Here is a 27,809-nt window from a genome sequence, read left to right on the forward strand (position 1 = left end):
GTGTTGAGCCCAAATCGGAACCTTGTCTGAGGCAAGAAAGCTTCCCAGCAGCACTTTTATTTAGTCAATCGGCCCAGGTGCCATCACTTCTGTGCTCCTTAGCCAAGGAGAGTTCCAGTGTGTCAACATTCTCCCCTACCTGTGTACAGGGCTGGAGGAAGGGACAACACAGCAGATTCTCCTAGCACTGAGATCCATGCAGCCTGATTTTGCCCTCTGTCACAGATACTGCAGCTCCTAGGAAGGCTTCCTGGGCTTTGGTCAGCCTGCCGTCATCTAACTTGAGCTTGATTATTGGGCGGTCCACGTACAAGCCCCCACTTTATAGGCCATTGGGGATTTTTCAACATGAAAGGTACTGAATCTCCAAGTGACTGGACGCAGGACCTAAAAGAGCTAGAACCCTGGTTCCACCACTTCCCAGCCGAGTGAGTCTGGGGAGCCAGGGCCCTCCATTTCCGTTGTAAAATACGGCTAATAAAAGAAGCTACCTATTGAGATTATGAGTATTAAAGGAGATAATGTATGTAAAGTAATTCGTTATGTGTCTGGCACAATATAATCACTCAGTCTCTGTTAACTGTTATTATAATTTTTATTATTTTCCACTGGGGGTGCTTTTCTACAATGCCATGATTCTGAGAATTGCTCTAGTCTTTGGAGTGTGGAAGGGAGTCGCTGGACGGTCTGAACCATAATTTCCTCGCAAGGGGGTCTCCTGAGAGTAGAGCCAGGAACCTAGAGCCGAACCAAGTTCCCCCACCTTTCTACCCCTTCAGTCCCTTCCAGAGGTCTGGATATTGCCCTTCCACCTTGGGTTCCTTTGCCACCCAGAGATCCGTACTGAGGTACAAACGATCCCCGTCTCCCCTGCCCTGCAGAGACCACACTAGCATATTTCGTAGGAGTTCCCCCCGCCCTCCCCGACCCGAAGGACACCTCCAGGAGGCAGCCCGGACTGGCTCCCAGAATCCGAAATCCCTGCGGTCCAGCTTGCTTTTTCTTGACCGAGCCTTCATCTCCGTCCCTGAGACCTATTACGCCACCCTTCCCTGGAACCGTCGGGAGCCAGAGGCAGCTGGCGGGGATCGGGGACCGAGGATCCGGGATTCGGGATCAGGCTCACGCGCACGCTAAGGCAGCTCCTGCCCGAGCCTCAGGGGGGTGGGTGTGGGGAGCGGTACGGCCGGGGCAGGGAGGGCGGGGCCTGCGCAGCGGAGGGCGGAACGGAGGTGGGTCTTCGGTTCTCGAGCCACCTCCTCCCCCGGCTGGTCCTCAGCCCCGCCCCGGCCCCTCCCTCCGGCCTGTGCGGCGGGGTCCGGCGGCGGCGCCGCGCGAGGACAGGCGGAGGCGCTGGACGTGGGGCGGCGCCGCGGGCAGGGCCGGGCGGACGGGCGCTGGCAGCGGGGGCAGCGCCGCGGGCCCCTCGGAGTGGCCGCAGTCCGGGCCGTGGCCCTCCCATCCTGCTCCGCCGCGGTGAGTGCGACGGGCGGCCCCCAGGGGTACGTTTGTATCCCTGTCTTCCCTGGTCCGGGGCCACCGGGTCCGAGCGGCCGTGTGTCTGTCCGAGGGTCTGTCTATGCGTGGGGGTACAGATGCTTTTCAGAATCCGTGCCTGTCGCTGTCCACGTGAGGCGTGTCCATGTCCGTGAGAGCAGTGGCGGGGATTCTTCGGGCTGTGGCTGCTCACGTGAGGTCCATGTTTGAGGGGGGAGACGCGGGTGGATGGGTGATGGTTCCTTGGAGAAGCGCTGGGTTTAGGAGCTTGTGTATGTTAGTGGAGGGTGTCGACCGCTGCGGCCGAGGGTGGCGGTGTGTGAGTGGAGGGGGGGCGGGGAGGGCGGGTGGGTTGCTGAGTGGGACTCTGGAATCTTGTGGCCCAGCTTGTCTGAAGGGTTCCTTGCTCCCTGGTGCAGACACTTCCACCTCTTGCTCCCCCCTCCATCCTCCTCAGGCACTAAGAGGCCCACTAGCCAGGATGGAGGACACTCTTTCCTCTTCTAGTGCTGCTCCGTGGTCAGAAAACCTCATCCAGAGGCTGTTTCTTGTAGGAAAGGACCCCCCTTGGTTCCCCTGCAGCTTGGGCCTTGCCTGGAGGACCCCAGGCCCCTCCCCTGGTCTGGCCTCCTTCCTTCTGGACTTGGCTACAGATCCTGGGCAGCAAACCTGCAGGGACAGATGGTTGCAGGTTGGAGGGGCAGGCTGCACCCCAGGGAGGTCATTCTGACTGAAAGCAGGCCCTGGGCTTGTTCCTGGTGTGGGGGTCTCTCATGTGGACAGCACGAACCCAGGATTGGCCCCTGTAAGAAGATGAAATCTGGGAGGTTGAAGCAGGTGTAGAGGTCTTTTTTCACAGATCTCCCTGTGTGTCTGTCAAGCTCTCTAGTGCCCATTCATTCCCTAAGCAGGGCTCTGATTTGCTGCAGAATTGGAATCAGAACTGCAGGCCTGACAGGTGCCCTGCCTCTCTTGGCTTGCTTGCCTCCGGTGACAGAGCACTTATTACCTTATGCTGTGGGAAAGCTTTATGTTAAGTGGAGGTCTTTTTCCTTGGAGCTTTGTTTACTTATCTTGTTATTGCCTTTGCCTTTGCCTGTCTGTCTAGTGAGAGGGAACTGCAGTGATTTAAAAAATGTCTCTCCTGTCACCAACATATACTGAACACCCTCTGGGTGCCAGGAACTGCTTCAGCCACTTAGGGGACAATGGCATTCTTGCTGAGAAAAAAGCTTGAGCAAAGGCCCATAGTTGGGATAGTACAGCCTGTGTTCAGAAAAACAGCAAAACTGTACAGCTGAAATAGAGAGTACCCAAAGGGAGCATCATGGGTAACTCAGCACACATTTATTTTAGATGGGAGGTAGGGGCAACTGCAGCTACCCTCTACCACACCCAGCCTTACCGTGGAAACCAGCAATCAAATCCTCAAGGTAGTTCAATTTGAAGTTTAAGCATGGGTACATATTACAATCTATAGGGACCTTTGCATGGAAAGAGAACCTTAGGAATCTCAGACTTGGGGAACAAAAAGACACCATCCCCAGTTTACATAAAGGGGATAAAGTAGGAACTTGCCCAGAGTCTTACCTTGCGTTAGTGAAATAAGTGACAGTCAGAACTAGCTCCTAGATCTCCTGACCTTTTTTAACCTAGACACATTTTAGATGCAGAATCAAGGATAAAGAATCATAGCTTGTATCTAAAAGGTGAAAGAAGAGGAGGAATTGAGAAAATTCCCAGGATTCTAGCTGCTGTGGTTAGATGGATGGTGGTACCTTTTATTGAGATGAGAAACACAGGAGGAAGAGCAGGTTAGGGGGAAATGAATTCAGTTTTAGACTAGTCTCCATGCATCTTCCTTGTAGAGATGTTCAAGATACAGTTGGATATACAGGTCTGGGGTTCAAGGAAGTTTTCTGCACGGGAGATAAGGCTTTGAGGGTCATTAGCAAGCAGATGGTAACTGAAACCCCAGGGGATGAGGAGATTTCCCCAGCAGAGTTTGAAAGTGAGAGAAGAGGCCTTAGAACAAAGCCTTGGGGAACTAAACATTTAAGGAATGGGCAGTGAAAGAGCAGCCAGGGAGCAAGTGGAGAACTTGCTTCTAGTGATTGTGAAAGCATCAAGTACAGCCTCTGTCCTTTTGATTCTTGTGCTCTTGCTCAACTGGTCCACGTTTCTTAATTTTTCATGCTTCTGTTCTTTCAGCCAGTTTTCCCAATGTATCTATCAAACTCCTATTTGTCCCTCCAGAGCCAGCTTATGTATCCCTTCCTCTGGAGGCCTCTTCATTCTCTTCCACCACCTTTTGACTTAGATACTTTCTCCTCTTTGATGCCATAGCAGTTTGAATATGTCAATATCATGACACTTTTCACATTCCACGTCTGTTTCCCACACTAGTCTGAAAGCTTGTGAAGGACAGGGCATGTGTCTCAGTTTTGCATCTCTAGTTCCCAGTGGAAGGGTCTGGTCCAGAGTTGGCCCAGGGAAGTTTGATTGATATGTTGATCAGCTGATCAAATGGTTCTTTCACCTACTCAGTCTGGCAGTGATGGTGGAGGTGGTACTGTGAATTTCATCACTTTTCTTCCTTGCCAATCTTATTGAAAGGATTCCTTGGCTTTGAGGACTTTACCTCCTCTTAGGCTTAATCTGTTCCAGAGAAACCCCAAAGACTGTAACCTGCAGTCATTTGTCATTTTGTTGAGGCCTCAAATAATCAAATACACTTGGAGGCTAGTGAACAGGAGTGAGTCATTTTAGAAAGCAAGTGAGCCTAGCTCTGTTGCACCCACTTTTTAACAATTCTTTGGTCATCTACCTCCACTCACAGCTATGTAAATCCGGGACTCTCATGAGGTTGCAGGAGGAAGTCATGGGGGAAATTAGATGCTGGTTGAGAATTTGGAGAGACTGAAAAGCCTTGAAACACATCCTTTGCAGATGTTAAGGATCTGGTGGAGTCAGCACTGGCCGTCATCATTTGCTCACAATCAACTTCCTCTTCAGCCCCTTGGATCTGGCTTCTTCTCCTCCAGCCCCTGGAAACCACTCTCCCTGAAGTTGATGACAGCCTCTCCTGGGCTTTAGATCATGGGACCTTTCTGCAGCATTTCACAATGAGATCATTCCCTTGTCCATGAAGCTTTCTTCTCCCTTGGCCTTCATAATCTCCCTCTTTCCAGCTTCTCCTGCCTCTCTGGCCACACCTTTTCAATTTCTCTGCAGACTTTGCTTCCTGGGCCTATCCCTAAAATGTTGAGGTTCCTCGGGGCACAATCACAGGCTCTCCTTTCCCATCTTAGGGTGATGGCATCACTTCCATGGCTTCAGGCGTCATCTCTACACCAAGGACTTCCAAATCCTTATCTCTCGGCCATACCTGTTTCTTAGGCTCTAGCCTGTCTTTTCAGCTGCCAGCTGGGCCTCTCCACTTGAATGTCCCATAGGCACCTCAGATTTACCTTATTAAACACTGAACTTATCATCTTCTCATTCGAACTGCTCCTCCTCCAGAGTTTCCAAGCCAGAAAACTAGGGATCAGCCCCAATCCTTTCTTCTCCCTCTACTCTTCACATCAAACTAACCAGCCATCAAGCTCTGTTGATTCCTCTCTATGAAATCTCCTTCTCGCATCCTCCCTTTTGCTACTCCCCTAGTCAAGGCCACCATTATCTCTCCTCTGGAATATCATGGCAGTCTCTTAACTTCCCACCTGTGTCCTCTCTAAGCTATTTTCCACACAGCAGTCAAAAATTTACTATTTTGGCTTTATCACTCATACTTAAGCACTCTCCACCCCACCCCTAAAAGGTTTCCTTTGCTCTTTGGGTAAAGCCTTAATCCCCTAGCAGGAAAGGGTAAAATCTAAACTTCTTAATAAGGCCAATAAAGCATTGTGTGATCTAGTTCCTGCCAACCACCCCATCTTGTTTCTCAGCCCTTCCCTGTCCCAGAGTATGATTCAGTCTCCTGAGGCAGAAGGAGACTGAATCTCAGTAACTCTCCCTCATCTTGGAGCTCTCCGCTTGAATGACACCTTCTTCAGGAGAATTCTCTTGACCTCCAACCTCAGTACCCCTCTCCTCCTCCCCAAATCTAGGTTAGGTGACTTCTGTGCTCCTGGAGCAATCTGTGCTTTCCCGTCATAGCCCTCACCATATTGCGTTGCAATAATCTCTTTATTAGGCTGTGGAATCCATGAAGGCTGAGCTGCAACTATTTATCTTTGTATCCCCAAGCCTAGCAGAAATGTTAAATGAATGCTGAATGAGGCACTGAGGTGCCCTTAGAACTGAGCCATATAAGATAGGTGGGATAAGGAATACAGAGACAACCGGAGGAAGGAGGGTGAAATCTCAGCTCTGAGTTCAAGGTCCTCCAAGTGTCTGCTGTGATAAACGGTCCACTTAAACCATCACCTTTAGAACCTTGGGGACAGATATTTAGGGCACAGTGGGGTAGGAGAGGTGGGAGTAGGAGCCCAGAAGCAGGGAATCTTAGCAGGGAATCTCTGAGAAGCAGGGAATCTTAGTGATCCAGGTCGGGGTATGGCCTCAGAGGCTGCAAGCCTAGCAAGTCTGGGTGGGGGAACTGAAGCAGGAAGGGGAAGGGAGGGAGGAGCTGTCCGACCTTGGATGTAGCCCAATCTCCGCCCCTGTGTGACAGGCTGGGAGAGCCCCTTGGGCTTGGAGAGAGGCGGAGTCTGACATCAGCTGCCCCAGCAGAGCCCAGTGGGCCACTCCTACTCTTCCTCCCAGCCCTCCCCTTCACCAGACAGAAGCTTCAACTTGGATCTGGCCTCCTGTTTCTTCTGCCAACCCTCAATCCGTCCTCCCTCCAGCTAAGTTGTCCTTGTACTAAGTCTCCAGATTCAAACCTGTCACCTCTGGAGAAAGAACCGAAGAATCCCAGTGCTCACATCAGGAGAGGATGCACTCAGACTTGCCCTTTCTAGCCTACCCATGCCCACCCTCACTCGTTACATTACAGACCAGCCCCTTTCCAGCCCCACCCCAAACCCGGAGAAGTCTCTGGACTGGTCCCACTGCATGCATGCATGCATTTGTTCATCCATTATCTTTAGAAAAGCCCATGATGCATCTAGCTGGGCACAGGCAGTGATGACTTGCTCCTATCCTAGTCACTGCCTGTTTTGAAGCAGTCCAGCTGCCTTTCTGCCTCCCTTTATGGCCAGATTTCTCTCATGAATTGTCTACATCAGCTATGTTAATTTCTTCAGCTCCACTCGTTCTTCAGTCACTATAACCTGGCTTCTGCCCCTGCCACTCCACCACAACCAAATCTGGTGGACATTCTTCAGTCTACCTTACTTCACCACTCCTTCTTTCTTGAATCACTCTCTCCTCTTGATTCCCTTGGTCTCACACTCCCTTGGTTTTCCTCCCGTTGTTCTGGGTTCTCCTTTACTCTCCACTCTCTGTCCCTAGGTAGTCTCATCCATTCTTGTTGCTTTAAGTGCCATTAATATGCTAGTGCTTCTAAATCAATAACCAGCCCAACCTCTCCCTGGAGCTCCTATATTCTGTTCTTTACTTGATATCTCTACCTGGATATCACAAAGGCACCTCAAACTTCGCGTGCTTAAAATAAAGTGCCCCAAATCAGCTCCTCAGCTTTCACTGTCTCTGTACATGGCCCACCGTTTGCTCAAGGGAGACATTTGGGAGTCATTATTAACATCCCTTTTCGCCTCTCACATGCAGTCCATCATGATGTCCTTTTGCTTCAGCCTCATGAGTATTTCTGAAATCAATCCACCTTTTTATCTATATCTCTGCTAATACCCAACATCATTTTACTGAAGAAATGGGTAGGCTCCTAACTGGTCTCCTTGCTTCTATTTCTTCAATTCTCATAGCTGCCAAAGTAGCTTTTTGATTTACTTTTATTTTTTGTAAATTGTATCATTTCCCTCCCAATTTAGGGGAAAATCTAGATTCTTAACATCAAGGTATTTCTTGATCTCATTTCAGTCTACCTTCTCAAACTCACCTCTTGCCTTTTATTCACTTTGCTCTAATCACGTGGTCCTTTCCGGTTCTCAGTGAGCCCTCTGTCTAAGAACTTGCATTCATGCTATTCCTTTAATCTAGAATGACTTCCCTCCCTCATTCTCTAATACCCCCACCCTCATCCCTACTATTTTCTTTCCATCCCTTTGAGCTTTGCTTAAAAGTTACCTGCTTGGAGAGGCCTTCCCTGATCACCCAATCAAGAAAATGTTCTTTCTCATAAAATCCTTTTCTTCTTTATGGCACTCCCTTCTCCCAGTTTGTGATTATGTATTTATTTACTTTAAAAATATCTGTCACCATCTCTCCAACACAGGGACAGTGACCAAATCTGTTTTGTTTATCACTGTATCCCCAGTGCCTGTACAAAGTAGGCACCTGATAAATATTTGTGGTATTACTGAATTAATTCAATAAATATAGATTGATCCCCGATCAGGCTCTGTGCTAAGTGCTAGAAATAAAAAAAATATATACATATAATGCCTGCCCTTAAGAACTCTGCATACAGTGGAGGAAGCAGAGAAGTAACAGGAAAATTGTAATATAGCATATAAGGGCTAGAATGGAGGAAATACAGGATGCAGGGAAGGCCTTCTGGAGGAAGTGACATTTCCATGGTGACCTGAAAGATACTTAGGAGTCAGCCAGGCAAAGGGGGTCTTTGAAGAGGATCTTAGGCAGAGAGAATAGAATGTGTGACTGCCCAGAAGCAAAAGAGAACAAGTTTTCCAGGAACTAAAGAGAAACCAGTGTGACTGATCATAGAATCATGAGACATGAGGTTGTAGAGGAAGGTATAGGCAAAGCTAAGCCTTGTTGGCCAGTTTAAGGAGTTTGGACTTTGTCCTCCGGACAGTAGATAACCATTGAAGGAAATTTAAACAGGGAGTTAGTGACAAGATGGAATCTGTGTTTTAGAAGCTTCATTCTAACTACACGGGGCATGGATGAGAAGCACAAGTGAGGAGAGAAGGATACTCGTTAGAAGGCTATTGCTGTTATCATAGGAGAGAGTTGGTGGTGACCTGAATTTGGGGCAGTAACTGTACAGTTGAAGAAAAGAGGATAAGATATTTGGGAGGCAGAATCCACAGAGCTGGATACTGATTGGATGTGGAAAAGAATGCAATCCCAGGCAGTTGTGCTGAGAGGTGGGTCAGGGCATAGGTAGGAGGGCTGTAGGAAGACAGAGGAGAGATACTCCATCAGGAAGGTCTCCTGGAGGAGGCTTTCGGGGAGGCAGAGGAGGTGAAGGATGGGTGTGTCGATGAGAGTGGGCATCCTTGTACCCTGCACTTCACATTCACTGTTGCAAATTCTCAAAACAACTATTCGAGGATTGTTATTCCCATGTAGGGATTGTTATTCCCATAATTGCAAATTAGGGCACTGAGGCTCAGAGAGGTTGTATGAATTGTCCAAGTCACAGAGCTGCATAGCTGGTAAGAGGCTGAACTGGGTTTGAAACCTAATATAACCTCGAGTCTGTGCTCTTAGCTAGAGCATGCTCAGGGGTTACTCAGCCGTCAACTTCAGCCTGCTCCTTCCACATCACTGCCTGTTCTGCCCCAGGCAGAGAGGCAGTGGAGCTCGTTCTCTGCAGGGGATTTGAGTGGTGGGACAGTCAGGGAGAGGGGGTGCTGACTTCCCAGGTGCTGACCATCTCTGTTTACACAGGCTGCTGTGAGTGGCAGGAGCCATCGTGGACACCATGGCGAAGAGGGAGGAGAGCCCTGGCCCGGAGGTCCAGCCTATGGACAAGCAGTTCCTGGTGTGCAGCATCTGCCTGGATCGTTACCGGTGCCCCAAGGTTCTGCCTTGCCTGCATACCTTCTGTGAGAGGTGAGGGGTGTGGATACTACGTGGGATGAAGACCTTATAGGCCCCCTCAAGAGGGGAGTGACAAGTCTAAATCTATAAGAGGTGATGGAAATCTGTGTACGCACGCCAGGGAGCAGGTGAACCCCAACCTGCAGAGATAAGGGTTTGATGCAAGAACCCATGAGAGGACCAGAAGCTCCTAACACTGGGCCATGGTCCCTTCCCAGAATAGGACCTTCTCTGCCCCTTCCCAAACCCTAATGCAGCCTTCAACAGCACCAGAGAAATCAAACAGAGCTGAGACTCTCAACCAGAAGAGTTTGTGACCTCATTGTTGTTCTGAGGCACTGAGTGAAAGGCAACCTCTCCAGCCTCTAGGCTTCTATCCATCGTTCATTCATTGAACAGATATTTATATATCAAGCAACTACTACGTGCCAGCCCTGTCCCAGGCACTGGACATACAGTGATAAGCAAAAAAAGGTATATCTTTGCTCTTTAAGAGCTTACTATAGTGAAGGAGAAAGTAATCAAATAATCATACAGCCAGACTGCAGGTAATATAATATCACACTTTTAATAAGTGCTGCTAATAAAGTGCTAAGCTATGAGAGCTTAGCGTATAGGATCTTATAGTTTGGTGAATCAGGGAAGGCTTCCTTGAGGAGTGATTTGGAGGCTGAGTAGGAGTTAACTACGTGAAGGGAGTGGTAAGAGCATTCCAGACAGAAGGAAGAACGTGAGAAAAGGCCATGTGGCTGAGGGACTGTGTCAGGTCAGGGCCTAAAGGAACCCCAGCAAGGCTGAGCACATGGAGCTGTGCTCATGTGATTGAGAGTGGCAAGGGATGAAACTGGAGAGGAAGGTTGAGGCCAGACTACGTGGAGCTTTGTGGACCTGTTACCTAGGGAATTTTGCCTTTACCCAGAGAGCCACATGAAACCTTTGCAGGGTTTTAAATGTGATCGCATCTGTATTTGGACAATATTCTCTCTGCTCTCATTCCTCATTGCTCTGTCTAATGTGGCCTGGTCCCTGGGTCCTCTCACCATTGTTTCCACTGAAGCCTTCCTTCTGCTCCTGCCTTCACTGACACCTGGCTCTGCCTTAGGGATACTGCTTACCTTCCAACCCTGTTCTTTTAAGATTCCAGCTCTATTGCTCTTTCCTCTTCATCAACTGGAAACAGTTTCAGCCTTCCTGCCTTTTGTAAGGTCTTCCATCACCCTGGGTGACTTCATTACCCACTTATGCCTCTTGGTTCTTGACTGTTTCTCCGGGGCTATCCTCCATGTCACCTCAATCATACACTTTCCAACAACGCTCTGGATCTGGCCATCAGCCAGAATAATACCACTTTCTCTTGGTGGTATTATTTAAACTCCAGTATCCCACTCCTGGCTCCCATTACCCCACTCCCACTATACCAGCTTTGACTGGATCTAGATGTCCAGCCCCCTCGACTACTCTCTTTTCTCCCTGCCACCAGATCCATCCTGAACACCCTTTTTTTCCTACCTATTCTGGGTCCTATGGCTGTCCATCTGACTGGCTGCCACAGTCCCTCACATCTTTGTCCTTTTCTAAGCTCAGTGCTAGATTAGTCAGATGTCTCTACACCTTCTGCTGTGCTCAGATCACTGAGCACTCCTGGAGAAAATCAGTGCCTGAGAAATTATAATAATAGCTCCCATGTATTGATTGATTATGATTTGCCAGGGACTGGCAAAGTGGTTTACATGTATTGATTTATTATACTTAATCTTCACAACAGATACTTTATTATCCCCTTTTTAGAGAGGAGGAAACTAGGGTTCAGAGTCATTAAGTAATTAAGAAATGTTTCCACAGCAAATAAATAGTCGAGGTCTGAATCCAGGTTTGACTGCAGACACTTCACTCTTTTTTTGTTTACTGATATGTAATTTACATATATTATCCTATTAATTTCATGTATATCATCATGATTCGATATTTATATTGATTACGAAATGATCCCCACTTTAAATATAATTACTGTCACCATACAAAGTTATTACAGTATTATTGACTATACTCCCTATGCTGTATATTACATCCCCATGCTGTATATTACGTCCCCATCACTTACTTATTTTATAATTGAACGTTTGTACCTCTTAATTCCCTTCATCAATTTTACCCACCCACCCCTAATTCCTCCACACTCTGGTAACCACCAGTTTGTTTGCTGTATCTATGAGTGTGTTTCTGTTTTGTTTTGTTTGTTTTGTTTTGTTTTTAGATTCACATATAAGTGAAATCATAAGGTATTTGTCTTTCTCTGCCTGACTTATTTCACTTAGCATAATAGTCTCTATGTCCATCCATATTTTCAAAAATGGCAAGATTTAATTCTTATTTTATGGCTGAGTAATATTCCATTGTGTATGTGTGTGTGTGTGATTGTGTGTATTATATAAAATATATGTATATTTGTATGTACACACACACACACACACACACACACACACACGCCCTACATCTTCTTTATCCATTCATCTATCAGTGGACACTTAGGTTGCTTCCATATCTTGACTATTTTAAATAATACTGCAGTGAACATAGGGGTGCATATATCTCTTCAAACTAGTGTTTTCTTTGTCTTCTGATAAATACACAGAAATGGAATTGCTGGATCGTATGGTAGTCCTTTCTTTAATTTTTTGAGGGACCCCCATACTGTTTTCTATAGTGGCTGCACCAATTTACATGCCCACCAACAGTGTAGGAGGGTTTCCTATTCTCCACACCCTCATCAACACTTGTTTTTTGTCTTTTTCATAATAGCAATTCTTACAATTGTGAAGCGATAACTTGTGGTTTTGATTTGCATTTCCTTGATGATTAGCGATGTTGAGCATCTTGCCATGTGCCTGTTGGCCATCTGTATGTCTTCTTTGGAAAAATGTCTATTCAAGTACTCTGCCCATTTTTGATAGGGTTGTGGTTTTTTTTTGATATTAAGATGTGTAAGTTGTTTATATATTTTATATATTAACCCTGTATCAGATGTATAATTTGCACATATCTTCTTTCTTTCCCTAGATTGCCTTTTTGTTTTGTTGATGGTTAACTTCTCTGTGCAAAACTTTTTAGTTTGATGTAATCCTATTTGTTTATTATTGCATTTGTTATACTTTCTTGAGATTTGTCCAAAAAATATTGCTAAGACCAGTGTCAAAAAGCTTACTGCCTTTGTTTTCTTCTCGGAGTTTTATAGTTTTTGGTCTTATATTCAAGTCTTTAATTCATTTTGAATTTATTTTTGTATATGGTTTAAGATAGTGGCCTAGTTTCATTCTTTTGCGTGTAGATGTCTAGTTTTCCCAATACCTTTTATTGAAGAGACTGTCTCTCCCCTATTGTATATTCTTGCCTTCTTTGTCATAGATTAATTGACCATGTATGCATGGGTTTATTTCTGGGCTCTATATTCTGTTCCATTGATCTATGTGTTTGTTTTCATGTCAGTGTTATACTGTTTTGATTACTATAGCTTTGTAGTATAGTTTGAAATCAGGGAGCTTTGTTCTTTCTCAAGATTGCTTTGGCTATTTTATGGTTCCATACAACTTTTAGGATTCTTTGTTCTAGTTCTGTGAAAAAAATGCCATTAACATTTTGATAGGGATTGTATTGAATCTGTAGATTGCTTTTAGTAGAATGTACATTTCAACAATATTATTCCAATTCACGAGCACAGTATACCTTTCCATTTATTTGTGTTATCTTCAGTTTCTTTCATCATTGTCTTACAGTTTTCAGAGTACAGTCTTTAACCTCCTTGGTTAAATTTTATCCTAGCTATTTTGTTCTTTTTCATTCAATTGTAAGTAGGATTGTTTTCTTAATTTCTCTTTCTGATAGCTTATTATTAGTGTATAGAAACACCACCAATTTCTCTATTTTAATTTTGTATCCTGGTACTTTACTGAATTTATTACTTCTAATAGTTTTCTGGTGGAGTCTTTAGGGTTTTCTATATATAATATCATGTCATCTGCAAATAGTGACATTTTACTTCTTTCTTCCTTTTATTTCTTTTTCTTGCCTAACTGCTGTGGCTAGGACTTCCAATACTGTGGCTAGGACTTCCAATACTGTGTTGAATAAAAGTGGTGAGAGTGGGCATCCTTGTCTTGTTCCTGATCTTAGAGGGAAAGCTTAGCTTTTCACCATTGAGTATGATGTTCGTGGTGGGTTTGTCGTAGATGGCCTTCATTATGTTGAGGGACGTTCTGTCTACCCCAACTTTGTTAAGACTTTTTATCATAAATGGATGTTAAATTTTGTCAGATGCTTTTTCTGCATCCATTGAGAGGATCAAGTGATTTTTATCCTTCGTCCTGTTAACGTGGTGTCTTGCATTGATTGATTTGCAGATGTTAAACTATCCTTGCACCCCTGGAATAAATTTCACTTGATCATGATGTATGGTCCTTTTAATGTGTTTTTAAATTTGGGTTGCTAATGTTTTGCTGAGGATTTTCGCATCTGTACTCATCAGAGATTTTGGCCTGTAATTTTCTTTTTTTTGTGGGGTCTCAAGTTTGGTTTTGGTATCAGAGTAATGCTGGCCTCATAAAATGAGTTTAGAAGTATTTCTTCCTCTTTAATTTTTGGAATAATTTGAGAAGGATAGGTATTAACTCTTCTTTACATCTGTGGTAGAATTCACTTGGTTCTGGACTTTTGTTTTTTGGGAGTTTTTAAGTTCCTGACTCAATTTCATTACTTGTAATAAGTCTATTCAGATTTTTTATTTCTTCATAATTTAATCTTGGAAGGTCATGTGGTTTTAGGAATTTATCCATTTCTTCTAGGTTTTCTAGTTTGTTGGAGTATAATTGTTTGTATTATAGTACTCTGCAGAGCTCTTAACTACTACTCATACTCATTTATCTTTTGGTCTCTGCTCTTAAGAACTTAGGTTCTAGTGGGCAGTGACAGACAGTGAGCAAGAAAATGATCAAACAGGCAAGTCACAGCTTGTGCTAAGTGTTTTGCAGGAAATAAACGGAGTAAGTTGGGGTGATTGGGCCAGGGACTCTGGTCTACATAGAATCATCAGGGAAGGCTTCCCTGAGGAGATGATATTTGACCTGACACCTGAGGATGAGAAGGAAACAGACAGGTGCAGATTGTTCCAGGCAATGGGAAAATTTTTGCGTGGTTCAATGCAAAGGCTTTAAAGGAGGAGTAAATGGGAATGTTCAGAGAGAAGAAAAGAAGCCAGTGTGGCTGATTGAGGAGGAAAGTAGGATGCAGTGAGGTCCAAAAGAGGACAGTTCATGGGGGAGCTTGGCAGTTTTAGGAAAGTGTTTGGATTTTATTCTAAATGCAATGGGAAACCATTGAAGGATTTTTTAAAAACTTTTTAGCAGGGAAATAATGTGACATAATTAGATTTTTAAAGCTCACTCTGGCTGCTATGTTGAGAATAGAGTGTAGAAAAACAAGAGTGGAAACAGGAAACCAGTTAGGAAGCTAAAGCCAGGTATACTCAACAAATAGGAAGGAGGTCTTGATGAGTTTGAAGGTATTTTGCAGGGGAAACATCAGAGTCAGTGAGCTGGGAAGAGAGCTACAAAGAAACGGGGTGGAATGGTTGAAATGCAGATTTCAGAGCTGATGCAGTGACAGGTAATGGGATATGTATGGCTGGTGGTGGGAGCATGGGAGTGGACAGCTGAGGTGAAGTGGAGGAAAAGATCACGGGGGGCGAGGAGGTCAAGGAACTAAGAAATCCTGATGGTAGACGGGTCATTTTGTAGATGTCACAGTCACTGGGACTGATGACAAGAAAGAGAGAGAGAGAGAGAGAGTCAGTTTTGCGGGCAGTGGGGAGGAGGGGAAGGGTAACAGAAGAAGAGAGTAAGCGAGAAGAAAGGCTTCAGTGAATGGGGAAGCAACCATGAAGTCAGCAAGATAACAAGATGGGGTGGTATGGATAGAAGGCATGAACTTCCAAGGAACTGAAGAATCTTTTAGAAATGTTCCAGTTGGGGGCAGGGAGGAATCAACCCCAACTTCTGGCCCTGAGGAATGTGGAGTATGAGACCAAAACCACTCTCTACTTGAGAGGATGGCAGGAGAAACTAGGTCACAAATAAGTTAATATTTGTGAAGCACTTAGAATTGTGCCTGGCACACAGGGTTTGTTAAATAAATAAAAACTAATTAGTTCAGATCAAGAGGTGTGAAAGAATAGTAACAGAAGAGACTGAGGATATGGGAAAGTTTGCACCGTGAACATCTTCCCTCCACAAATTCACTGTCTCCTAGCATGCTGCGGTCAATCTGTTTCTAGTAAGCTTCTTCTCCTCCTCCCTTGGTGACTAACCCCAGCCCTCTCGTGCTCCTCAGTGCCCCCTCCTTCAGTCTCAGCAGCTCATCTTGCCTGAGGCAAGTTAGGCATAGTCTAACTTTGCCCCCCTGTGCTCAAATACATCCACCTTTCTTTTCCTTCTCCATTTAGAGGATGGGGTCCACGCCTCCTTCTCAGGCCAATCTGACCCACTCCCTCTCACCTCTAGACCTTGTCCCATGTCTTCTAGTCTCTTCCACCTCTATTTCAATAATAGCTCTTCAATTTATAAACATGCTTAAAGGTCCCATTACAAACAGATAATAATTGTCCTTTGTGCCTTTGTCCCCCTTACCTGCCATTCAGTCCCTCAACCCTCTTCTTACTCAAACTTCCAACCTCCTGTTCACTCTTCAGCTGGCAACAGTCAAGCTTCCTTCCCCTACTAATCCGCTCTGTTTTCCTTCCAGGCAAAAGTACTCTCACATTTGCCAAATCGATGGGCATTTCCCAGTCCTTATGTTTTCTGGCTCCTCAGCTGCTTTTGACGCTGATGACTACTCATTCTCCCCTTCTAGAATTGTGCTCTTCACTTTGCCACCCTGGCACTGTCTCTCCCCCTACCCTCTCTGCCTGTTTCTCTTTGCTCCCCTCATTCAGTATTTGCTGAATGCTCTGTCCTGCTCTTATCACTGTCTACCCCTTTTTGGCTGATCACATCCTCTGCCATGGGTACAGAGGCCACGGAAATGCTGATGGCATCCTTGTGTCTATCTCTAACCTGCCTTCTCCCCAGCTGGAGGTTCCCTGTTAGGGAAAACTCAGCCAGATCAAGGCTGAACCTCCCTGTAAACCACTCCTCTTTCTGTGTGTTTCATCTTAGTGAGTGTCACCACTATCCACTCAGTGTTCTAAGCCAGGAATCTGGGAGTCAACCAAGACTCATCCTTCACTCTCCGTATCTAATCAGACAACACCTCCCACTGGCTGCATTTCTTAAATACTTCTCAAATTTGTTCTACCTTAGTCTGTACTGCTAATCTCTGAATCCAGGTCTTAGCACCTCTTGCCTAGGCTATTGCAAGAGTATCTTAGTTAAGCACATGCTTTGCCTTGGATTTGGATCCAGGCTTCATTGCTCACTAGCTTTATTGTTTTAGACCACTTACCCTTTTTGAGTCTGTTTGCATAAACACAGAAGTGCAAAGCACAGCACCAGGCACATAGTGCTTCATCAATGGTAACTGGATGATGACGATGATGACAGCTAGCACCCTTGTCTGCTGTCTCATCTGATTCAAATTCACCCTCCACCCAGACGCAGTGAAGGGGAGCTTGGAAGAATGTAAACCTGGCTGTCTCATGCTCCTGTGGCTCTTTTGTTGTCGCAATGACTTTTAAGCTCCTTGGTATGGCCCATGAGGCCCTGCACAGCTGGCCCCTGCCTCTCCCTCCAGACTTCTTACCATTCCTTGTCTTGGACTTGGTCTCCAGCCACATCAAGCTGTTTATAATTCCCTACCCACACTATGCTGTTTCTGTTCCCTCTGTGTCTGGAACACTCTTCCTCTTTTCCCTGCACCTTTCTTCGATCAGGCTAACATTTATCCATGAAGATTTAGCTTATATCACCCCTTCTGACGCCTTTCCTGGCTACCCTTTCCACCCACCCTGGGCCAAATGCCCCTTCTGTACATTTCCTTACCAGTGTATCCACTATTCTCCTCATATTACATTGCCTATAATATTTAGTTTTCTGGGAGTTAGGCATATAAGCCTTTTATATTTAATCCTCCAATTCCCTATGAAATCTGTACTGTCTTCATCTTACAAAGGAAGAATCCTTGGCTTATCAAAGTTGAGTAATTTGTCAGGGGTCACAGAGTATAATAGGTAACCGACCTAGGTATTGAACCCAGGCAGTCTAGCTCCAGGACCCACACACTTAATCATTACACTGTTTATTTCTATAAACTCTCTATTTCTAACTTCCTGGCTGACTGGAAGTATTTTAGAGATAGGCACTGTGCTTTATCTTTGTATCCCCAGAGCTTGGCACAAATTTGGCAAGAGTTGGCTGTCAGTAAATGTTTAATGAGTTAATGAAGTGGGGGCTAGTTGCACATTTTCTATGAGAAGGATTTATAAACACCTGTGAAAGGTGAACCTGTGTTTGTGCACACTGTGAGGAATGTGGATATGTTGGCTCTTCTGAGAAAGGTCAGGGATGTGTTTCTACTCAGTTGTAAGAGATGAGGCCTTTTATACCTGCTGACAGGGTAATATGTGTGTGCCAAGCAGGAGGTTTCAAAATGAAGTGTAACAGCACACCTGTGAGGAGAGGGGCAGCACCCATGAAAGGTGTGAGGAGGGGCGCCCTGATGCCTTCCTTTGAGTCCACTCCTTCCTTTGATTCTGCCTCCTCCCTGGCCAGATGCCTCCAGAACTACATCCCTGCCCAGAGCCTGACGCTGTCCTGTCCGGTGTGTCGGCAGACATCCATCCTCCCCGAGCAGGGCGTCTCGGCACTGCAGAATAACTTCTTCATCAGCAGCCTCATGGAGGCAATGCAGCAGGCACCTGATGGGGCCCACGGCCCCGAGGACCCCCACCCCCTCAGTGCAGTGGCTGGCCGCCCCCTCTCCTGCCCCAACCATGAAGGCAAGGTGGGCCCAAGCAGGCCCAGTGAGGCCAGGACTTGGGGTGGAGGGGAAAGAGAGGTTGGGGGAGGGGGCCGAGTGGCTGTGGGTGAGAGGGTGTTTTCTCTGAATAAGTGGTCCAGGTAGGGGGTGCACCTGGAAGGTGAGGGGCAAAGGGGGCTGGTGGGGGAGGGGAGGGGCAAAAAAGTTTGGTGTCTAGCTGTTTGCCTGACTGAAGTCTTTATGCTGCCAGACGATGGAGTTTTACTGTGAGGCCTGTGAGACGGCCATGTGCGGAGAATGTCGCGCAGGGGAGCATCGGGAGCATGGCACAGTGCTACTGCGTGACGTGGTGGAGCAGCACAAGGCGGCCCTGCAGCGCCAGCTTGAGGCGGTGCGCGGCCGGTAGGCACCTCGTGGGAGCCTAAGCTGTTGGGACCATCAGGGATGGTGTCTCAACAGGGGCAGGGGAGGGACCCTGGGGAGATAAAATTCTTAGGACAGGGAGACCTCAGATAGGGGATCTCTTGGAGGGTATCTCAAGCCACCCCAGTATGAGACATTTCCCCTCCGCAGATTGCCACAGCTGTCCGCAGCTATCGCCTTAGTGGGGGGCATCAGCCAGCAGCTGCAGGAGCGTAAGGCAGAGGCCCTCGCCCAGATCAGCGCAGCCTTCGAGGACCTGGAGCAAGCGCTACAGCAGCGCAAGCAGGCTCTGGTCAGCGACCTGGAGGCCGTTTGTGGGGCCAAGCAGAAGGTGCGTCCCTTCACCCTTCCCTACCACCGTCCTTCATGAGACGACCTTACTGTCTCCATGTCCCTGCTTTCCACACCTGTGCACCCCTTTCCCTCATGTATATTTCCTGCCTCCTGACATGGCGCCATAGGTGCTGCAGGCACCTGTGTCCCTTGTCCACACTGCCCCTCTTGTAGTATATCTTTCATGCTGTAGTACTACAAGTTCATCAGGAATTACAGACACCCCCTCTGCCCCAGTCTGCTCACCCAACCCTCCTCTAACCCCTCCTCAGGTGTTGCAGACCCAGCTAGACACACTGCGCCAGGGTCAGGAGCACATCGGCAGTAGCTGCAGCTTTGCGGAGCAGGCCCTGCGCTTGGGCTCGGCCCCGGAGGTGTTGCTGGTGCGCAAGCACATGCGAGAGAGGCTGGCAGCGTTGGCGGCGCAGGCCTTCCCAGAGCGGCCACACGAGAACGCGCAGCTGGAACTGGTCCTTGAGGTTGATGGGCTGCGGCGATCGGTGCTCAATCTGGGTGCGCTGCTCACTACGAGCGCCACTGCACACGAGACGGTGGCCACCGGCGAGGGCCTGCGTCAGGCGCTCGTGGGCCAGCCCGCCTCGCTCACCGTCACTACCAAAGACAAGGATGGGCGGCTGGTGCGCACCGGCAGCGCCGAGCTGCGCGCCGAGCTCACGGGCCCCGACGGCACGCGCCTTCCTGTGCCGGTGGTGGACCACAAGAATGGCACGTACGAGCTGATGTACACCGCGCGCTCCGAGGGCGAGCTGCTCCTCTCAGTGCTGCTCTACGGCCAGCCCGTGCGCGGCAGCCCCTTCCGTGTGCGTGCTCTGCGTCCTGGGGACCTGCCACCTTCTCCAGACGACGTCAAGCGCCGCGTCAAGTCCCCTGGCGGTCCTGGCAGCCACGTGCGCCAGAAGGCGGTGCGGAGGCCCAGCTCCATGTACAGCACAGGCGGCAAGCGGAAGGACAATCCCATTGAGGACGAACTTGTCTTCCGTGTCGGTACAGATGGTCCGGGGCGCAGCCAGGCGGGTGGGGGCCCAGGCAGGGAGTATCAGAATGGCGTGCCAGTGAATTCTTTTGTTTCCCTATCCTTTTCCCACAGGCAGTCGTGGAAGGGAGAAAGGGGAATTCACCAATTTACAGGGTGTGTCCGCAGCTAGCAGTGGCCGCATAGTGGTAGCAGACAGCAACAACCAATGTATTCAGGTGAGCGCCTGTGTAGCTCTCCCAGCACCAAAATAGAGGTCCTCTAGCTACAGCCTCATGAAAAAAACTGTGTAGGTCACCTCCTCGAAGATGAAACTCTACAGGTAGTGCCACAAATCATGGCACTATCTTTCACTCACCCACTTTCAGTCTCTCCCACGGGCCACAACAGGAACCACGTACAGTTAGGCACCAGGGTCCACCGTGCTGGCAGCCTCTACCTCCCAGGCGGTGGCTCAGGCCAGACCCTCTCCTGGACCCCAACGATCTGGCTCATTATTCCTTCCTCTCTGCCTTGGCTTGGGTCTCCACCTGGCTGGCTGACTTCCTCGCCTTTTCACCACCACGTGATCAGAATGCAGACTCTGCCCTCCCTGCTATCTTTCAACATACCTTCCTGGCTCCAGAATATAGCTTGTCTGCACTGGTCTCTGCAAACATGTGATTGACTAGACGTTCAAATGGGGGTAACTTGTGAAAAGGGGTGTCTTCCAGTGGCCGGACTAGTGAAGCCTCACATGTAGGTGGTCCTGTCCCTGCCCCTCCCAGCACCTCACACACCTAATTAAAGCTTCTGACACACACATAGACATGGCCTTTGCTACACTACAAGCTCCTTAAAGGCAGAAAATACGGTTTTTATCTCTCTGTTTGTTGTAGTGAACCAGAGCCTCGTGGCAGACATCAGTGTGGTGGACACAGCAGAGCAGTTGAAAGTTCAGGCTCTGAAACCAGACACCTGGGCTTGCATCCGAGCTCTGACAAGTCATGTGACCTCTGTGAGCTTCAGTTAACTCATGTGTAAAATTAGGAAAAGAATACCTCAGAGGGTTGCTGGGAGCATTAAATGATATCACGTAGTGTGCCCGACACCTAGTGAACCTTCTCATGTTAGTTAAAAATATCATTGTCCAGGTGGAAGCTGTAAACAAAAGCCAGGAGGGGGGAAAGTGCTGGAGGAGCTTGTTCATGGAACTGGAAGGATCCCAGAGGGGCTGGAGGTAGATTACTATTAAAAGCCAAGTAGCTGAGGTCACATTGTAAATGGTTTTGGAGAGGATGCTGTGGAGTTTATCCTGTACAGGATTGTTTTGAACTACCCTGAACTTCAGTTTGGGGGAACATTTTATCAGGCAGCAAAACTTTCCTGAAGATACTTCCTTCACAACACCTATAAATTTAACTTTCTTCCTGATCTGCCTGACTATCCCTGTCCCAGATCCAGCTCTGTCAAAGGTCTGTCACCTCAATATCAGTTCGTCCCTAGCCCCAGCTTTCCACCTAGCAGGCTGAAGGTACCAGGAACTCTTCTATGACTATGTTCCCAGTCCTGTCCAGGCCACCTTTATTCCCCCCTTATTCCTAGGAGTGGGAGAATGGAGAGGCCCAGGTTAGCACAGGGAGGGATTTGGACCCAGCCTGGATAGTGAGGAGGAGATGGGATGAACATGGAGAGGGGTGGTGGTGAGGTCCTCCTCAGTCATTCCCTCCACCTCCAACGTGCTGCCTCCTCCTTATGCCAGGGATACTTTTTGGCACAAAGTTAATATTTGGGAAACCTTCCCTGGGGTGCACACATACGGTGCTCACATGCTACTTTGTCTCCCCAGTGAAGGGCTGTGCTTGTCCACTGTTCCCGGGTGGGGAATTGAGAGGGAGAGCCTGGTACAGCCCCCTCTTCTTTCTAAATACCTGCTAGTCCTACAGCAGTCTTCCTTGCTCTCACTCCCACCTGTACTCAACTTCCTAGCTGCTCGGAGCCTGGCTCTCAGATTCCAAAGCTGAGTTTCTGCTTCTCTTACTGTGGAGGCCTCAGGCCCTAGTGTGGGCTGGGCTCCTGCACCCTTCAATTCATGAGGATTGGGGTGCTCGTGAACTTCTCCTTTGGATCTGAGTATGGTGGAGGCTGAATGAAGAATTTGATTTGACAATTTGCGTAATTGTGTTAGTCCAGAAATTTTATCAGCTCTTCTATAAAAACTTGCTCATGTCCTTCAAGCAGAATATTAATCACATTTTCCTCTGGGCTCCCTCAGCCTTTTGCTATAACACTTTTCGTACTTTACTGGAATCTCTGTTTTGTTTTAGTGTCTCTCCTCCATTAGACTCCGATCCTGAAGTTACTTAGTGCTACTATGGCGTAGGGGAGAGATGTTAAGCACCAACAGATTCTAGAGATGTTAAGGAAGTAAGTCTGGAAAGTTTTGATGCAGCATTGTCTGTCAAGGGAGAGGGAGGGACCAGGAATGGCAGGGCTTGGTGCACTGGTAGGTGGTATTGCCATTCAGGAGAGGTCTAGGTATACGTTGATGAATTCACTTTTGCACGTGTTGAGTTTGAGATCGTTGTGTGGCATCCGAGTGGGGATATCCACTGATGGTCTGAGATTGAGCCGAGGAATCCATTCATTCGTTGAATGTCTGCTGTGTGCAAGTTGCTCCACCAGTACTGCAAGTGCAGCAATAAACAACAGACGCAACTCCTGCCCCACATAGAACTTACATGTTTAGAAGAGGACAAAGATATTTAGTGGTTATTTAGTTACAGAAGTTAAAGCGTATATTATGGAGACTTAACAGTATGTGTATACATCGATTCAGGGGTGGAGTTGGTCATTAAAGTCTTCTCTGAAGAAGTGACCTGGAAATTTCCGAGAATCAAAAGATGAACAGAAGTTGGCCAGATGTAAGGGGTGGGGTAGGATAGGACAGGAAGAGCAAGACATCCCCCCACCCCAAGCCTCATCAGTTTTGAGCTGGAAACTGAGCTGCTCAGACTGGAGGAGGCAGATATGTGACCTCACTGCTGATCTGGTGGTAGCTTTTAGTCTCTCTCACATCGACTCTTTAGCCCGTGGTGCCTCCCTTCTCGTGCCGGTAGGTGCTGTCGCACCACACCCCTGTGGTTAGAATGGGTGATGGCATGGTGGAAGGTCTGCATCAGGAGAGAGTGATGTCGGTTGGTGGAACCAGTTCATACAGCCCCTGCAGGCCTAAACGATGGGGGTGGGGTGGGGCAGGAGGCCCAGTGTACTAAGGATGGAGCAGCAAAGGATGAAAGAGCAAAGCCAAGGCCCAGAACTTGAGTTCTCCAAGACTGCTCCTGGCTCTGATTCATTTTGTGTCCCTAGAGCCTATAACAAAGCAGTGTGTGAGACTTAAGCAGCGAGTGATGTCTTGGCTGGGAAGGAGAAGCAAGAAGCCTTAGCTGTCTAGGAAAGGAGCATTAAAGCAAATGCTTTTAGGGTGGGGAGATCTGAGCATGTTGGGCGGCTAAGGTGGAGGAAGTAGGAGAAGGTGACAGGTTGAGAGAGTCACTGACCAGGAGAAAGGTCCCCTTGTCAGTTCTATAGCCTGGATGGGCTACTCCTTGTCCATTTCCTTCCTTCCCCACCCGTTTCTTGTTAGCCACTAAGCCTCGTTGAGTCTACCTCCTATATGTCACTTGAGTCCGTCTGCTGCCCTCCAGCAAGTGTCCTTGTCTGAGTCTCGTCATGTCTCACCTGGACTGCTGCCGCAGCCTCTGACTGGTCGGCTAGCTTCTAGTCTCCATTCTTCCCTGTAGCCCTAGTGCTCTTTCTTAGAGGCTCTAATGTGTTTTTTCCCCACCACCACCATGCAGTTCTCCAATTTTCAGTGGGCACTGGCCAGGTGTCCTACAAATGTAACTCAATTCTGACACTGCCTACCTGGAGATAACGTCACATCTCACAGGTAAAGAGCTCAGTCCCATAAGACGGCCCCCACTTCAGACGTCGATTGCAAGTCCAGGTTGTCACCTATACTTCTGACCGAACAGCTATAAATTGGAAGTTCTCACACCACCTCTTTGATTAATTAGCTAGAGTGGCTCGCAGAACTCAGAGAAACATTTACCTACGTTTACCACTTTACAGGATTTGATAAAGGATACAGATGAGCAGCCAGATGAAGAGGTACCTAGGGCGAGGCCTGGACAGTCCCTAGTGCAGGGGCTTCAGTCCCTGTGGAACTGGGGTGCACCATCCTCCTGGCAGCAGCCCAGAAGCTTGTCAAACCTTCTTCAAGAGTTTTTACAGAGCTTAATCTGTGCGTGCGCATGCGCGCGCGCACACACACAGAGTTTCCAGAGGTTAGTGGATAGGGCTGAAAGTTCCAGCCCTTTAATCCTTTGGTCTTTCTGATGACCAGCCCCATCCCGAGGCCCTCTAGGGGCCCCACCCGAAGTCACTGCCATAGCCTAAGCTCAGAGGAGGCTCCTTATGAATGACAAAAGACACTCATATCACTCAGAAAATTCCAGGGCTTTGAGGAGCTCTGTGCCAGGCACTGAGGACAAAGACCAAATAGATTTCTTACTATACCACAAAAGCAAATCTCAGTTTGTAACACCCCTGCTCAGAAATTTTCAGTGAACCCTCATTACACCCAGGATAAAACCTGGCTCCTGTTATTCACAAGAATGCAGCCCGCAGTCCAGCCACATTGGACAAGCAGGACCCATACTGGACTCTGTGCCTTTTACATACTCTGCTTAAATGCCTTTCTTCCTCCTTCTTGACTGGTCAACTTCAGTTCGTCTCTTGGCATCGTTTTTGGCTATTAACTCAGATAGCCTCTTCTCTTGGAGCCGTTTCTGACCACTCTTCCTCACCCTCTTGATTTTCTTACAATCCCATTCACATCTCTGCTACGTGTTCGATAAGGTCTGCCGTGTCTGATTCTTCTCTGTGCCCCTCACATGGTGTCAGTAAGTGCTTGTTGAATGACAAATGAATGGGGGGTTTCCTCCCTCAGGATCCTGCTCCCTTCCCTCTGTGCCCACAATCTCTCCCCTCCTCCCCTCTCCCTCCCTTGATCCGCTGCTCCAGGTTTTCTCCAATGAAGGCCAGTTCAAGTTCCGCTTTGGGGTCCGAGGGCGCTCGCCTGGGCAGTTACAGCGCCCTACAGGTGTGGCAGTGGACACCAACGGAGACATTATCGTGGCAGACTATGACAACCGTTGGGTCAGCATCTTCTCCCCTGAGGGCAAGTTCAAGGTGAGAGCCTTACTGTCACTACACTCTGCAGCCCTGGTGACTAGCTGAGGTGACAATTCTAGTGCCTCCTGGTGGTCAGAGCCTGACTGGTTCATCCCCAGCCCAAGGTTCTGCTTTGGTGGGAGGCTGGGACTACTCTCCCCACCAGGTTGGATAAAGCCCCTAATGGGTATCCCTTTCTCCAGACCAAGATTGGAGCTGGCCGCCTCATGGGCCCCAAGGGGGTGGCCGTAGACCGAAATGGACATATCATTGTGGTCGACAACAAGTCTTGTTGCGTCTTCACCTTCCAACCCAATGGCAAGCTGGTTGGCCGTTTTGGGGGCCGTGGGGCCACTGACCGCCACTTTGCAGGTATTGGAGGACAACTCAGAGATCTGTTCTTACACCCCATTCCCAGAGAACCCCCCTGTGTACCCCAGCCCTAAAGACCCCTCCTCCTGTATCTTGGCCCTAGAAGACCCCTTCCGTTCACTGTGCCTAGCACCGTCATCCCAGAGACCATTTATCTCAGCTCCAGAGACTCTACCCCTCTCCTAACACCCCAGCTTTTTCATCCCAGATATTCTTCCCCATTCCACTCAGTGTCCCAGCTTGCTTCCCTGAAGACCACTTTGTATTTTCAGGGCCCCATTTTGTGGCTGTGAACAACAAGAATGAGATCGTAGTGACGGATTTCCATAACCATTCAGTGAAGGTCAGTGTCCTCCCTCAGCTCTTTTCCTCCCCCTTGAGATCACTCAGTTGAACAGTGAACATTTATGGCATGGCTACTTTGACCCAGGCACTATACTAGAAGCTGGGGATACAGTGATGAATAAAGCCAATGCTTTCCCTATCTTCTTGGTTATAGTCTAGTAGGGAAGCGGTAACAAGCATATTTCAATAGGATAAATTCTGTGATAAGGAAGTTCAGGGAACTGTGCGAGGGCATAGCAGAAGCATTTAACACAAGTGAGACTGAGCATGATCTAAAGCACCAGGGGGAATTCACCAGAAGATAGAGAAGGAGGAGAGGATTTGAGGCAAAGGGGAGTGGAGGAGCGAAGAACTGGGGGTGGGAAGCCTCATGGTGTGCTCAAGAAACTACAAATAGTTCAGACTGGATTTGGAAGGATGAGGCTTGTGTGCCCTTTACAGGGCTTGCTGTCTTCCTAAGAGCTATGGGGAGTCCCTGAAAGATTGCGGACAAGGGGGTGATACAGTCCTGTGTGTCTTAGATCACTCTGGCCGAGGCAAGGCTAGTAGCAGGAAGACCAGTCCTTTGCAATAATCTAGATAAGGACTATTGCAGTGGCAATATATACCTAGGGTACAGGTTTAAGATAGAATCAGTGGTTGTGTTAATTCACTGGCTGCCAAGCAGAGGAGAAGGTGGAGTCAGGAGTGACTCATGGACAGATGGGTGTTGCCAGTCACCGAGAAAGAGAACTCGGAACTGCTTTCCCAGGGAAGATGGGCTGTTAGATGTGATAGACCTGAGAGACATCAACTAGCGAGGTCTAGTAGGCAGTCGAGGGCGTGAATGTGAAAACTGGGGAAGAATTGGTCTGTAGCAGCAGACCTGGGGATCCTCAGCCCTGGGGCTTCAACTCATCCTCTTCTGAGGCCTTGCCCTCTGCCTGAGGCTAGGTCCCCAGTCCCCAGCCCTTTGCCCTGTCAGGTGTACAGTGCCGACGGAGAGTTCCTCTTCAAGTTTGGCTCCCACGGCGAGGGCAACGGGCAGTTCAACGCCCCTACCGGAGTAGCTGTGGACTCCAATGGGAACATCATCGTGGCTGACTGGGGAAACAGCCGCATCCAGGTAAGCAAGGCCCAGGCAGTGGGGTTTCCTGCTGTGCCCCAGGCACATCCACCCCCCAAAATGCCTCTCGTTTGCTTGATCTCAGCTCTCCCTCATTCTCCACTCATTCCCCAGGTTTTTGACAGCTCTGGCTCCTTCCTGTCCTACATCAACACGTCTGCAGAGCCACTGTATGGCCCGCAGGGCCTGGCACTGACTTCGGATGGCCACGTGGTGGTGGCCGATGCTGGCAACCACTGCTTTAAGGCCTATCGCTACCTCCAGTAGCTGCACAGGGGCCCTGCCGGCTCATGGAGGGATGGACATAGGGGTGATTGGACAGGAGGGTCTGGCCTGGCGTTGGGCCAGACCTGGCAGCACTGAATGTGGGCTGTGGGCGTGGGTGCGCCCAGTGCCCTCCCTCTTCCCGTCTCCCAACCCCACGGTTGCACTTTATTTATTCGGTTCTTGCTTTGGTGACTGGGTGGGCCTGGACTGTGGTCCCAAGGACGTGTGCAGAGCTTCACCCTACCCCCTTACACGTCTCCTTTGTCCCCTCAGTCTGCTCCCCAACCCCCCAGCCTCGGGCCAGAACAGCCTCTTACTCCAGGGCAGAAGTCCCTCTGGTTGTCTCCCTACTGCCCCATATACAATGACAGAGACAGCAATACCCCACCCCCCATATTAAATAAATGTGTTCGCCATGTG

General features: G+C 48.3%; 1 protein-coding gene across 3 annotated transcripts; it reads left to right on the forward strand.

The window, feature by feature from the left end:
* The first annotated feature begins 1,308 nt into the window (after window positions 1-1,308).
* On the forward strand, window positions 1,309-27,809 carry TRIM3 (tripartite motif containing 3). Of its 3 annotated transcripts, none has more exons than XM_081063850.1 (12): window positions 1,309-1,476; window positions 9,220-9,384; window positions 18,126-18,352; window positions 18,584-18,735; window positions 18,907-19,087; window positions 19,362-20,094; window positions 20,198-20,301; window positions 25,151-25,318; window positions 25,504-25,672; window positions 25,945-26,015; window positions 26,982-27,122; window positions 27,237-27,809. In XM_081063850.1, exons 3-12 carry the CDS (start codon window positions 18,275-18,277, stop codon window positions 27,387-27,389), a joined length of 1,950 nt encoding a protein of 649 aa, XP_080919976.1. In that variant the 5' UTR covers window positions 1,309-1,476; window positions 9,220-9,384; window positions 18,126-18,274; the 3' UTR covers window positions 27,390-27,809. The 3 variants fall into 3 exon arrangements, with proteins under 3 accessions (XP_080919976.1, XP_080919974.1, XP_080919975.1); XM_081063848.1 differs by having other exon boundaries at window positions 1,343-1,476; window positions 18,126-18,357; XM_081063849.1 differs by having other exon boundaries at window positions 1,364-1,502; window positions 18,126-18,357.

This window comes from Rhinolophus hipposideros (assembly GCF_964194185.1).
Source record: "Rhinolophus hipposideros genome assembly, chromosome: 10".
NCBI classification, from domain to species: Eukaryota; Metazoa; Chordata; class Mammalia; order Chiroptera; family Rhinolophidae; genus Rhinolophus; species Rhinolophus hipposideros.

Coding starts and splice junctions, on each gene's coding strand:
- TRIM3 (XM_081063848.1), top strand. CDS start 9,254: ATGGCGAAGAGGGAGGAGAGCCCTGGCCCGGAGGTCCAGCCTATGGAC. Junction 18,736..18,906: donor CTTGAGGCGGTGCGCGGCCG/GTAGGCACCTCG, acceptor TCCCCTCCGCAG/ATTGCCACAGCTGTCCGCAG. Junction 19,088..19,361: donor TTTGTGGGGCCAAGCAGAAG/GTGCGTCCCTTC, acceptor ACCCCTCCTCAG/GTGTTGCAGACCCAGCTAGA.